The sequence below is a fragment of the Geotrypetes seraphini genome, chromosome 9 (genome assembly GCF_902459505.1).
Source record: "Geotrypetes seraphini chromosome 9, aGeoSer1.1, whole genome shotgun sequence".
Lineage (NCBI taxonomy): Eukaryota > Metazoa > Chordata > Amphibia > Gymnophiona > Dermophiidae > Geotrypetes > Geotrypetes seraphini.
In genome coordinates this window covers 74540316-74553615 of record NC_047092.1, presented here as the reverse complement: position 1 = coordinate 74553615, position 13300 = coordinate 74540316, and the positions used below count along the sequence as shown (strand labels likewise).

Here is a 13300-nt window from a genome sequence, read left to right as displayed (position 1 = left end):
TCCCACGTGCCTATCCCAGGCTTTCTTGAAATCAGATACAGTTTCTGTCTCCACTACCTCTACCAGGAGACTGTTCCACGCATCTACCACCCTTTCTGTAAAAAACGTATTTCCTTAGATTACTTCTGAGCTTATCACCTCTTAACTTCATCCTATGCCCTCTCATTCCAGAGCTTCCTTTCAAATGAAAGATTTGACTCATGTGCATTTACGCCACATAGGTATTTAAATGTCTCCATCATATCTCCCCTCTTCTGCCTTTCCTCTACATATTGAGATCTTTAAGTCTGTCCCCATACTCCTTATGATGAAGATCACGTACCATTTTAGTAGCCTTCCTCTGGACCGACTCTAATCTTTTTATATCTTTTTGAAGGTGCAGTCTCCAGAACTGTACACAATATTCTAAATGAGGTCTCACCAGTCTTATACAAGGGCATCAATACCTCTTTTTTCTTACTGGCTAGAGAATGACACGGTGACTGTTACCTGTGGCTAACCACGGGTAACCCGCCAAAACAGGGATGGAAAAAAGCTAGACACCGCTGGTACAAGGACAATGCCATTCACCGCCCCGTGGAGCGGTGAATGGCTTTGTCCCCGCAGTTAATTAAGGGAATGGGCAAAAAATACTTGATCTCCGATCACGCGGTCCAGCAGCCCCCTCCCTCCTTCCTCCCAATTGCCACGGTCCGGGCATCTCCCTCCCTCCTTCTGGAGGAAGTTGCATCAGAGAAGAAGTTTCCGGCAGCCGCACATGGCTTCAGAAAAGGCTTCTTGAGAAAAAAATAAAATCGCCAGTGAAGGTAAGGGGAAGGAAGGGAGATGCTCGGACCACGGCGAGCGTGGGGGCTGATGTACTGCGTGAAGGGTGCTGGGGGGGGGGTTGAGAGGAACAGACGCTGAAGGGAAATGGGGAGAAGACACAGAAGGGAATTAGGGAAGAGAGAGTGGGGAGAAGACACAGAAGGGAAGTGGGTAGAAGAGAGTGTGGAGAAGACACTGCAGGAAAGTAGGTAGGAGTGAGTGGAACAGACACTGAAGGGAACCGTATGGAAGGAGGGGATAAAGAAGAAGAAGAAAAAAAAAAGGAACATGCTGGATTGGGAAGACAGATACCAGATCTGAGGGGAGGAAAGGAGGAGAGAGATGCTAAAATCCACTTGAAGGAGGGAAGGGTAGAAGACAGAGATGCCAGACTATGGGGGGGAGCGGAAGGAAAAAGATGGGTGACAGACCAATGGGGTGGGGTGGGGTGGAGGGAGTGATGGAAGGGAGAGGCACAATAACAGAGCATATGGAAGAGGCAGAGAGAAGGCAGACAGTGGAAAGAAGGAATTGAATGACGAGTAGATGAGGAAAGCAGAAACCAGACAAGAAAGGTAGAAAAAAAAAATTCTATTTCTTTTCTTTTTTTGCTTTAGGATAAAGTAGTATATTAGGGGGCTCATAATCGAAAATAAAAACTGGCCTAAATCGGCACTTGAACAATCAGGAACAAAAGACGTCCAAGTGCCGATAATCGAACAGGGTTTTAGACGTATTTAAAAATGACTTAGGCCTTCACAGTGCTGCTGAACGACCAGAGCTAAAAGGGGCGTTTTGGAGGAGTGGTGAGGGCGAGATTTGGGCGGGATGTGGGCCATCCTAGACTTAGTCGTACTGCATGTATAACCGAAGGTTTTACAACACTGCCTAGATGGAACTTGGACACTGTGACTTAGGCCATCTAAATCCAGGTCTAAGTCCACAAAAAGTATCCAAAGTGACCAGATAAGCACTGCAGACACAAAGTACAGATCCCCACACACAGCCCCAGTTATCACTGACCCCCCCCACCCCCACCCTCATAAAAATTGTAATAACAACTTTACATATCTGCCTCTAGAACATCAGCACCTGGCAGCCTGGCATAGGAAAGCCTAGTAGAGCTGCACAGAGGTCTCATAAGTGGTCTTGGGGATGGGTTAGTGAACCACGGAGAGGAGGACCCAGGTCCATAAGCCACTCTAATCACTGCATTTATGGAGAAACATATGCACCCCCAAAAAAAACCCAAACCCTTTTGTACTGCCATATAAGTGGCTCAAGCAGCCATAAGGGCTATTGGTGTGGTAGATAGGTGGGTCTAGTAGATTCTGGGGGTGTTTTGGGGGGCTCACCATAACCTATAAGGGAGCTGTTGTGAGATGTTTATGTGGCAACCTTTTTTGTGAAGTTCACAGCAATGCCCTGTAAGGTACCCCACTACTCTGTTGCCATGTCTGAGTGTCCAGTCCCTTACTTTTCTGGCCCCTCCCACGCCCAAAAGGTCTTTTTCTAAGCATTTTTGAGTTGGATGAATTTTTGGTCGAAAATGGGATATAAAGATGGATTACTTAGCGCTCTGGATGATCAGACGGCTGGGCATACAGTTGGACGATTTTCGAAAAAAATATGCTGGATGTATTTTTTGAAAATGGACCTTTGCCTGTGTCCAACTTTGGACGACTTGTGAGTTAGGCCAAAATGGACTTAGACGTTTCTTTTGATTATGCCCCTCCACTTGTGTTGATAAACATTTATAAACAAAGCCCTGCCAGCTGAAGATTTCTTTCTTTAGTTTGGCAGCCAGAACTTTGATTTATAAAATGACAATTGTACAGAATATTGTTTCTTTTTATACTTTAATAAAATAAGTTCAGTATAAAACTATTTGAGGGTTGTGTGAATGGGATCAGATGGTTTGAGGGGACAAGATGGAGACTGAGCTCACTGGGATGGGGACTGAGTTCACGAGGATGAGACGGGGACAAGCTTGCAGAGATGGGGACATATGTTTTCCCCACGTCATTCTATACTACTGAGAATCATAGATCAAATAATAGCAAATTTAGTTTTCTAGTTCAATCTAAATGAGGAATTTTATGAACACACACTCTACCAACTATATCCTCATTTCCTTATCTGCAGAGCGTTTTACAGAAAATTTTCTGATATATCCCAATATTTCTTCTTCATTTTACCAAACATTCAAAATCGTATCCATTTTTAATTTTTCTTTGCATTTACCTATTATGGGATGAGACCTCAGCGGCTACTTCTGTACAGAATAAATCTGTTGTAGTACAGAATTTCCAGCGCAGCTAGCCTCCTCATTGGTCTTATCCCCTATTCTTTCTTCTAGATAAACCTTTTATGCATTTTATTTATTTATTTATAGATTTTAAATTTACATTCAAGTAGTCACTTGTACAGGAAGTAGGTTAGTGGAGATATGACTTATAACCAATATAAATCAGAATCAACATATTTAAATAAAAAAAGGGAAAATTCTTTCAACTAACCCAACTCAATTCCTCCAAAAAAAAAGAAAAAAGATCCAAGATTATGTTATGCGAGAAAATAAAGAAAACTATTGTTATAATAGGACAAATTACAGACAGAACTGAGATATGATGTACAGCTTATATAAACTATTGAGCTATTGTTGATTCCTCTTTATCCAGTCGAGACAAAGCCAGAAAAGCGGTTAACTGATGAGGTTAAAAAAAAATCATATTTGACTGAACGGTAGCAAATAATACACTTGCAAGGATATCTTAAGTAGAACGTCGCTCCCAGTGAAGTGACTCCAGGTTTCAAAAGTAAGAATTCTCTATGATGCTTTTCAGTTTCTCTAGAAAAGTCAGGAAACATTTGTATTTTACATCCAAGAAACTCTTTGTTTGTTTTTGAAGAAAAGTCTCAATAACCATACTTTATCTATTGCAAGAGCTAGGGTCAGAACCATTGTAGAAGGTACAGCTATCTCTCTATCTGATGTTTCTAAGATTTCAGAAACATTCAATAGTGTTTGGTTCGATATTTTAGACTGCAATTGAGCCCCATCTTTATTTGGCAAGTAATACACTTGAGTAAATAGTGGTAGAGTTTCCTCAGAAACTTGCAATATTTCAATCAGGTATCTCCTAAGCATTTCCCTAGGACAGGGGTCTGCAACCTTTAAGACATAAAGAGCCACTTGGACCCGTTTTCGAAAAGAAAAAAAAACTTGGAGCCGCAAAACCATTATAAAACAAATCTAACACTGCATATATTGTTTCTTATCTTAATGCTATATACAGGATCACTAAATTGAAAATAAAATCATTTTTCCTACCTTTGCTATTTGGTGATTTCATGAGTCTCTGGTTGCACTTTCTTCTTCTGACTGTGCATCCAATCTTTCTTCCTTTCTTTCAGCCTCCTGTATGTTTCCTCTCCTCCAGACCTCATTCTCTCCCCCAACTTTTTCTTTCTGTCTCCCTGTTCCCCCTTCTTTCTGTCTCCGTGCCGTCCCCCAAGCCACTCGGTTTGCTGCCACCGCAATCGGGGAACAGCCCCCAAGCCACCGCCGTCCCAAGCTTTCCCTGCAGAAGTGTTGCGCTGACCAGCATTCCGCTCCCTGACGTCAATTCTGACGTAGGAGAGGAAGTTCCGGGCCAACAAGGCATTTCTCCTCATTCCATCCAGCCTGAGCCCCATCTCTCCTTGATCCAGCATTTCCCTTCTGTGTCTGTCAGAATTACCATTCCACCTATTTTCCAGCATCACCCTTCTTTGTGTCCATCTCACCTATATCCCTATCTCACCACTTTTTCAGAATCTTCATTTGTCTCTGTCCTTATCTTTACGCCATGTTCACCATTTGCCCTTTCAATGTCTTTATCTCCCCCCACACACTTTTTCAGCATTACTTCTATGTCTCTATTTCACCTCCTCTTCATGTCCCCTCTGTATCTCTATCCTTAGTCAGTAGGTCTTGCTTACTCTTTCTCTTCTTTGTGTCACTATCTCCATTTTCAGCTTTCCCCCCTTTTCCTTTGTTAATGCACCCTGTAGCTAGAATCTTTCCACCCTCCCTCCACTCTGGCCCAGCCCAGTATGAAATATTTCCTTTTGTTTCCCTCCCCTCTCTCTTTCTCTCTCTCTTCTCCTCCCTCACCCACGAGTCCTGCATCTGGCCCTCTCCCTTCTACCTGCACCTGGCAACACCCCCCTGCTCCGCGGCTCTCTTCAGCAACTCGTCAGCAGCAGTGATCAAGACAAGCTGCCGACATCGAGGCCTTCCCTCTACGAGTCCCGCCTTTGTGGAAAAAGGAAGTTGAAACAAGCGGGACTCGCAGAGGGTAGGCCCCGACGTCAGAAGCTGCTGCTGAGTTGCCGAAGAGAGCCGCGGAGCAGGGGATGTGGCCGGAAGCAGGTAGAAGGGAGAGGGAGATAGGAAGGCTGTAGATCTCCGGAGCATGACACCGACCCCGGCCAGGATGATTTCTTTTTCAAGCACCTTACAAGTCCAGCGTCGCGGGGGAAATAGCCATGCTGAGCAGTGAGCTCAGCACTACACAGATGAAAGCCTTGCTTGCTGATTGGTCCGGCGGGGCGGGGCCGCCGGACCAATCAGCAAGCAAGGCTTTCATCTGTGTATGTGCTGAGCTCACTGCTCAGCATGGCTATTTCCCGCCGCGACGCCGGACTTAAGCTGCATGCCTGCGTGACACACTACCGGAGCCGCAGCAAAGGTGGAAAAGAGCCGCATGCGGCTCTGGAGCCGCAGGTTGCCGACCCCCGCCCTAGGAGTAACCGTGGTTAATCTAGGAAAATTAATAAGTCTCAAATTATTATTCCGGGAATTATTTTCAAGTGTTTCCAATTTCTTCCTGAGATTAATATTATCTTTAATTAGGGACTCTTGTACTTGTTTGACTGTAAGCATATCTTGATCAAGCTTTTGAATTGAAGCCTTTGAGACAGTCAAATCCGCAGTTAAATCTTTCAGCTCTCTAGTATGTAGAATCAATTTTCCCTCTATATTTTGGAAATTGGGACTAATAGTTTTAGTAAAATTTGTAATCAAGTCCCATAATGAATCTAAAGTCACTTGTGCTAGTTTCTCCCATATTGGAAACCTTTGCTGGGTGTAGAAATGTTCACCGTCCTGGAAAGAAAGGCTATCCTGGTTTGATTCTGGCTGGAATCCACCTCCGTCTGCTTGTCCTACCTCGGTTTCTTCTGCAGTTGCTCCTTGGTCAGAGAGCACTGCTTCCACAGTCTCCAAAGTTGTTGTTACTGCCTCAGGGGAAAGTACCTCCCCGTTCTCCGGGGTTTCTTCTACCCCTGGAGAACTGGTACACCGAGGTCGCGGAGGTGGAGCTCTCACGTCGGGGCTTAGGGTGGTTTCGAGCCCAGGAGAGACAACCCCAGCCTCGCTCTGTCCGGGTGCTCCTAACGGGCTGCTCTCCGACTTGGACAACGCTGCCCCCTGAATCCGCCGCAACAGTTCATCAATTCTGTCGATGGAGGACATATCAGAGCGCCACGAGGCACCAGCCACACTCCTGCCCCTTCTCTTCGGCATCTTAAGGGGAAATTGGGCCTCAAAGCCACCGAATCACGGAAAAAAAAAAAAAAGTAAGATGTCTGGAGCAGTTTGGAGCGTCACTCTCAGAACGTCTATACCATGGCCATCTTGGGTCTGACCCTCCCCCCCCTTTTATGCATTTTAAATATTCACCCTCGAGAAGAGGAGACTGCGAGGGGATCTGATAGAGACTTTAAAAATACTGAAAGGATTTTACAAAATAGAGCAGGGAACAACTTTATTCACAATATCAAAGGTAACTCAGACAAGAGGTCATGGACTGAAGCTGTAGGGGGACAGGGCCAGGACAAATGTCAGAAAGTTCTGCTTCACACGGCGAGTAGTGAACGCCTGGAACGTTCTTCCGGAAGAGGTTGTGGAGGAAACCACCATTCAAGGATTTAAAGGCAAGTTGGATGCCCATCTTCTTGAAAGACACATTTAGGGATACGAGTAACTAAGGTATTCGCCAGGGTAGGCCTGGCTGGGCCTCCGCGTGTGCGGATCGCTGGACTAGATGGACCCATGGTCTGATCTGGTACAGGCATTTTTTATGTTCCTTTTATCAATGCGCACTACGGGGGTTAGCACGTCGGACATTTCATCATGTGCTAACCCCCGCGGCAGCCTAAAATCTTAACGCCTCGTCAATGGAGGCGTTAGGTACTAGTGCGGCAGGTGGTTTAACGCGCGGTATTCCACGTGTTAAACCACTACCGCACCTTTGTAAAAGGACCCCTTAATGAATAACTTAGCTTAAATTGCTTGAACGGGACTCTGACATGGAAGCTGTAATCAAATCATCTGCTGAGTTTTCAACAGTTGTGAGTAAAATTGAAAATTTAACAAAATCTGTAGAACTTATAAAAAAAAAACAACTGATAGATTTGACTTGATTAACAAAGAAGTATCTCCTCTTCAACAATTAACTGGGAACATGACTAAGGACAAACTTTATACTCAAAGAAAAATTGAACAGATCGAGACTTTTAACAGAAGGTTAAATCTTCGGTTCCTTAATTTTCCTAAAGCAACGGGGGTGACACCGGGTGACATGTTTAAAAACTATTTGTCTCAAATTTTAACATTACCATCTGAAGCCATGCCGCCCATAAATCGTATTTATTATCTTTATGAAAAAAATGAAGTTGGAAAAAACCCCTGAAGCTGAAAAAAGACAAATTGTTGACTTAAATAACCTATCTGTTCTCCTGGAAAAATCTTTAGAAATTCAATCTCGCCCTACTCTTCTCGTCTCATTTGTATTTGAACAAGACCTAAACTCTGTAATGTGAATGTTTTTTTTTGTTTTCTCAGGCTCTATTTTAGGGGCAAAGAATATGGGTCTTTCCTGATGTGACTAAATCCACTCAAGAACGCAGTAAATTATTCCTGAATATGAGACAAGAAGTTTAAGGCATTGGTGGCTACTTTTTTGCTAAGTTACCCATGTAAATGTTTAGTTAAATATGTTGGTACAAAATATATCTTCTTTGCTCCTGAGAAACTTAAGGCCTTTTTGGATACTAAGAAGCTGGCCCAGGAAATTCAGGGATGATATAAAGTAAGATAGATTCTGTTGTATCCCGTTAAGCTTATTTCTCAATATCATATGCTTATTATTGACGATCTCCTTATCACTTTGTATTCCCCCTAGTGCTTTGTTTTGTGGTCTGAGGAAGAGAAATAATTTGCTTATATGTTGGGATATTGTTAATTCCCTTTGCTTTTTTTTTTTTTGTTTAAATGCCTTATTCTCTGTATTTCAAGAACAAGTGGATACTTGTAAAATTTATTGATAAATGAATAAATAAATAATAATAATAAAAATTTATCTTGTTAAGAATGCCTTGGTTGATACCATTATATTACATTACATGAATTCTTATATACCGCAACTACCTTGCGGTTTTGTGCAGTTAACAACTAAAAGATACTAACCATTCGTAGTATGATCACAATAAATTAGTCAAAATATCTACCAAATAGGTGAGTCTTCAACAATTTTCTAAAAGCTAGATAAGAAGCTGAGATTGAGATAAGTACTAACTTGTTTGTCCCACGTAGCTTCCAAATATGCCAAAGTTTTACTAAAGAATCTTTTGTAAACACATCTCTTTAATAATAATAATAATTTATTTTTGTATACCGCTATACCAAAAGTTTGAAGCGGTTCACAACAAAGGAAACAATACATACAGTCAGTAAAAATAGAATACATATTAATAATAATAATAATAATAACTTTATTTTTGTATACCACCATACCCGGAAGAGTTCTAGGCGGTTCACATCAATTAAACAAGGTTACAAGTGGTTTACAACAGTTGAGCGGGGTTACAAGCGGTTCAATAACAAATTGATCAAAGTTGCCAGGGGGGGGGGTGAGGGAAGGATGTAGAGGGGAGAGGGGTTGTTAGATAGAAGGGGCGTTGGGATCCTGGTCTTGGAAGAGGCGGTTTTTGAGTAGTTTTCTAAAGCCGAGGTAGTTGGGGGCCTTGAGGGCCATTTGGGATAACCATGGGTTTAGCTTAGTGGCTTGGAAGGCAAGGGTTTTGTCGAGGAATTTTTTAGAGTGGCAAAGTTTAAGGGAGGGGTAGGCGAAGAGTTGGATTCTGCGGGAGTCCTTGATGCTGTGATTCAGTGCGAAGTGAGGGATGATGTAGCTTGGGGATAAACCAAATACTGTTTTATAGCAGAAGCAGGCGAATTTGAATAGGACTCTGGATTCTAATGGCAGCCAATGGAGTTTGTGGTAGAAAGGGGTGATGTGTTCCCATTTTTTCAGGCCGAATATGAGACGGACAGCAGTGTTCTGGATCATTTTGAGTCTCCTGATGGGTTTTTTTGTGGAGCTTAAGTAAATGATATTGCAGTAGTCCAATATGCTAAGGATGGAGGATTGTACTAGCAGGCGGAATGAAGTGTCGTCAAAGTATTTTTTTATGGTGCGGAGTTTCCAAAGCACCGAGATACTTTTTCTGACGGTATTGTCCGTGTGTTTGTCAAGGGATAGATGTTTGTCTAGTGTGACGCCCAGTATTTTTAGGTTTTGTTCAAGGGGGAAAACGGATCCTTTTACTTGAATTGTGGTGTCTTTGATTTTATCTTTGGGGGTTGCTAGGAAGAATTTTGTTTTATCCGGGTTTAGTTTTAGTCTGTATGATAACATCCAGTATTCTATCTGATTGAGTATGCTTGAAAGAGAGGTAAGGAGCTCTGATGTGAAACTGGTTAGCGGGATGACTATAGTGATGTCATCTGCGTAGATAAAAAATTTGAGCTTGAGGTTTTGCAGAAGGTTTCCTAGGGAGGCGAGGTAGACGTTGAACAGGGTGGGAGACAGGGGGGGAGCCCTGTGGCACGCCACAGGAGTTCTCCCAGCTTTATGAGAAGGCGTCGTTTTTGAATACCCTGTATGATCTGTTCCGTAAGAACCCGTGGAACCAGTTAAGGACCTGGCCCGAGATACCTATGTAGGCGAGGCAGTCAAGGAGAATGTTGTGGTTGACCAGGTCGAATGCACTGCTCAGGTCGAGTTGTACAATCAAGGCGCTGGAGCCTTGGCTGAAGAGTGTGTGAAGGTGGTCTAGGAGAGAGGCTATAATGATTTCGGTGCTGTGGTCGGAGCGAAAGCCTGATTGATTGTCATTTAGAATATTGAATTTATCAAGGTATGTGGTAAATTCGGCATTAACCAGCCCTTCTGCTATTTTGGTGAATAGCGGGATGCTTGCAATCGGTCTGTAGTTGGACGGGATATTGGGTGGTTCTTTTGTGTTTTTTATGATTGGGGTGATCGAGATGTGGCCTTGTTCTGCTAGGAAGCTTCCGGTAGATAGTAGGAGGTTAACCCATGCCAGCATATTTGCTTTGAAGTGGATTGGAGCCGTTTTCATAACGTTAGGGGGACAGGTGTCTAGTCTACAGAAGGAGTTGGTATATTTGTTATAGAATTTGTTGAAGGATTGCCAATCGATAGTAGTGAATTAGAAACATAGAAACATAGAAATTGACGGCAGAAAAGGGCCGCGGCCCATCAAGTCTGCCCATACCAATGACCTACTCCCTGACTTTTACTCCCCTAGAGATCCCACTGGATATCCCATTTTCTCTTAAAATCTGACATGTTGTTGGCCTCAATCACTTGCTGAGGTAGCTCGTTCCAATGATCGACCACCCTTTCGGTGAAGAAGTATTTCCTGGCATCACCATGAAATTTCCCTCCCTTGACTTTCAGCGAGTGCCCTCTGGTGACCGAGTTGATCCCAGTTTAGGTCTGCTCTGGACCCCGGGTCTGGTTTGGAACTGTTGTTGTCTTGGAGAGTTGGAAAGTCCCCGTGGGGATTGGCAGGGGCAGTTATCGAAGATCTTAGTTTCAGTATTTTGGAGTTGAAGAAGTCGGCTAGGGAGTTGGCGGTTAGTGTGGGTTCTTCGTCGCGGTTGTCGGTAACTGTCTCGAGATTGTAAAGATCATTGACCAGTTTGAAGAGGTTACTACTGTTGATTGTGACATTTCCAATTTTTTGGGCATAGAAGTTTTTTCGTTTATCCTTGGTTAGGGTTTTGTAGTTTTTTAGTTTGAGTCTCCATGCTATTCTGTGCTCTTGGGTTCCAGATTTGGTCCATTGTCTCTCCGATTTTCTGAGGTCCTTTTTTGCCTGTAGTAGCTCTAGGTCAAACCAGCCCTCCTGGTTTGAGGATCTAATTCTGCTGGTTTTTAAGGGGGCTATTTCGTTTAGAATGTTTGTGCTGTCTTTGATCCAGGTGGTCATGATTTGGTCCGCTTCTTCGTTTTGTTTTGTGATAGTTTCGTAGCGGGACCAGAATTTGTTCGGGTCGATCTTGCCTCTAGTGGTGTGGGTTTTGGTGTTTCTTGCTTTTCTGTTTATGGTGGTTTTTTGTTGGTAGTGAATGGAGAAGCTACAAAGTTTGTGGTCGGACCATAGGGAGTCTGTCCAGTTGTCTTGTTTCCACACGAATTTGGGAGTGATTGGTTCTTTGGCGGAGAAGGACACCAGGTCTAACTGGTGACCTCTTTGGTGGGTTACGATGGGTGGGGGTTTGAAGTAACCAAGCTGCGAGATTAGTGACCAGAGGTCGGATATATCTGGCTGATCTGTTTGCTCATGGTGAATGTTGATGTCGCCGCATAGAAGGTTGTATGGACTTGCTAAAGAGTTGGTTAATAAAAATTCAGTGAAGTCCTCCCTGGCTACCGTCCATTTTTTGGGGGGGATATAAAAGAGAGTGATTGTTAGGGAGGAGGCAAAGGCCTTTGAAGTTAGTGAGGCGGCTAGTATTAAAAACAATCAATAAAATTGGAATACATCAGTTAAAAAGCAAGGAGAAGTTAAACAGTACCACAAGATGTAAACATGTCAAACAGGCATGTCTTTAGTGATTTTCTAAAATCAGAATAAGAAGTAGCCTCTAATATAGGTTTTCCAAGCCATGTATTCAATTTAGCAGCCTGGAATGTGAAAATTCAGGCAAAAAACTTTTATATTGACATAATTTTATAGAAGGATAATTAAATAGATTTATTCTACGTATACTCTTATTAGAATAGTTCAAAGAAAAATGAGAAGCAAGATAATCTGGTAGCATCCCACTCAAGTGTTTTCTATTAGTAAAATTGAAGCAATCAAGAAGATAGCTGGGTAAGAGTCCATTCAAAGCCTTAAAGCATACACAACCGAATTTGAAAACTATTCTAGCTTCTTTTGTCAAACAGTGCAGTCTATAGTAATACTGCAATATGTGATCTGATCTTTTCAGTCTAAAAATCAGCTGTACTGCAGTATTTTTAATAATCTGCAACATTTTTCTTAAAAATTGACAAATAAAGAATACTGCAGTAATCTAATGTATTCAGAATAAGAGACTGTACCAACATTCTGAATGGTTCAGCACACTATCTCTAATGCAGTTGAAAATACACATATGAATTTTGACCTACATATAGCTAAACAGTCTACAAATTAAACTGGAACTTAGAGCATATAAAGAGATCGACAAACTTTACAAAGTAACTTACCAGAAGACCAATTGACGTTAAGCTAATATTCAGTTCTTGATTCTGAAGTCCAAAGCTTCCAGCAACTTCTACAACTATTTGCAAACATGTGCAAGGCATTGTGGGTAGAAAGTCTGTCACAACCAACTGTAGACACTGGAATGCAGTCCGTATTAAAGACTCTCTATAAATAATAAAAATGTGTTGAGAACCAAAGGATTTAAATATGGGAACTTGTACACTCATTTATTCAGAACGGTACAGAACAAAGGAAGGGGAAATAGACTAAAATAAATGTAGATAAAGAGTGATATTCTGCAAGTATTCCTGCTTTTATGGCTCACAACTGGGATTCTTAGCTTGAGTAGTAAAGACCAGTGTTTCTCAATCTTTTGAAGCCAAGTACCCCCTAAGCCTAACAAATACCAACTGAGTACCCCCGCACAAGCTCCTACCCTGACCCGCCCAAACTCCGCCCCTGACTCTACCCCAATAATAATAGTACTAATTGTAATGCAATTTCTTCCAACCATTTTTCATATACACACAATATAACCTTATTAATACATAATGGTAACCACAAAATTAAAAAAACACCAAGCACACTGTACGCAGAGAAAATTATCATTTATATTCAGGTTTTTTTCAAAGAGATCAAGGCAGATGACTTTAAAATATGCAATGTCACCTCAATAACAACTACAGAAAAATAGTCAAATATAGTGCAAAAGATAGACAACAGATATAAATTCTCAAAACTGACACATTTTGCTCACTAAATTGAAAATAAAATCATTTTTCCTACCTTTGTTGTGTGGTGATTTCATGAGGCTCTGGTTGCACTTTCTTCTAACTGTGCATCCAATATTTATTTATTTATTTCTGCCTCCTGCATGCTT

General features: G+C 42.2%; 1 protein-coding gene across 2 annotated transcripts in view; it reads right to left on the bottom strand.

Moving 5' to 3' along the window:
* The window catches only part of MON2 (MON2 homolog, regulator of endosome-to-Golgi trafficking), a 522785-nt gene that overhangs the window by 192930 nt on the left and 316555 nt on the right, over window positions 1-13300 (bottom strand). For both annotated transcript variants that reach the window (XM_033958262.1, XM_033958263.1), the window contains exon 23: window positions 12423-12585. In XM_033958262.1, the coding sequence (XP_033814153.1) occupies window positions 12423-12585 (163 nt within the window). The remainder of the gene's footprint in view (window positions 1-12422; window positions 12586-13300) is intronic.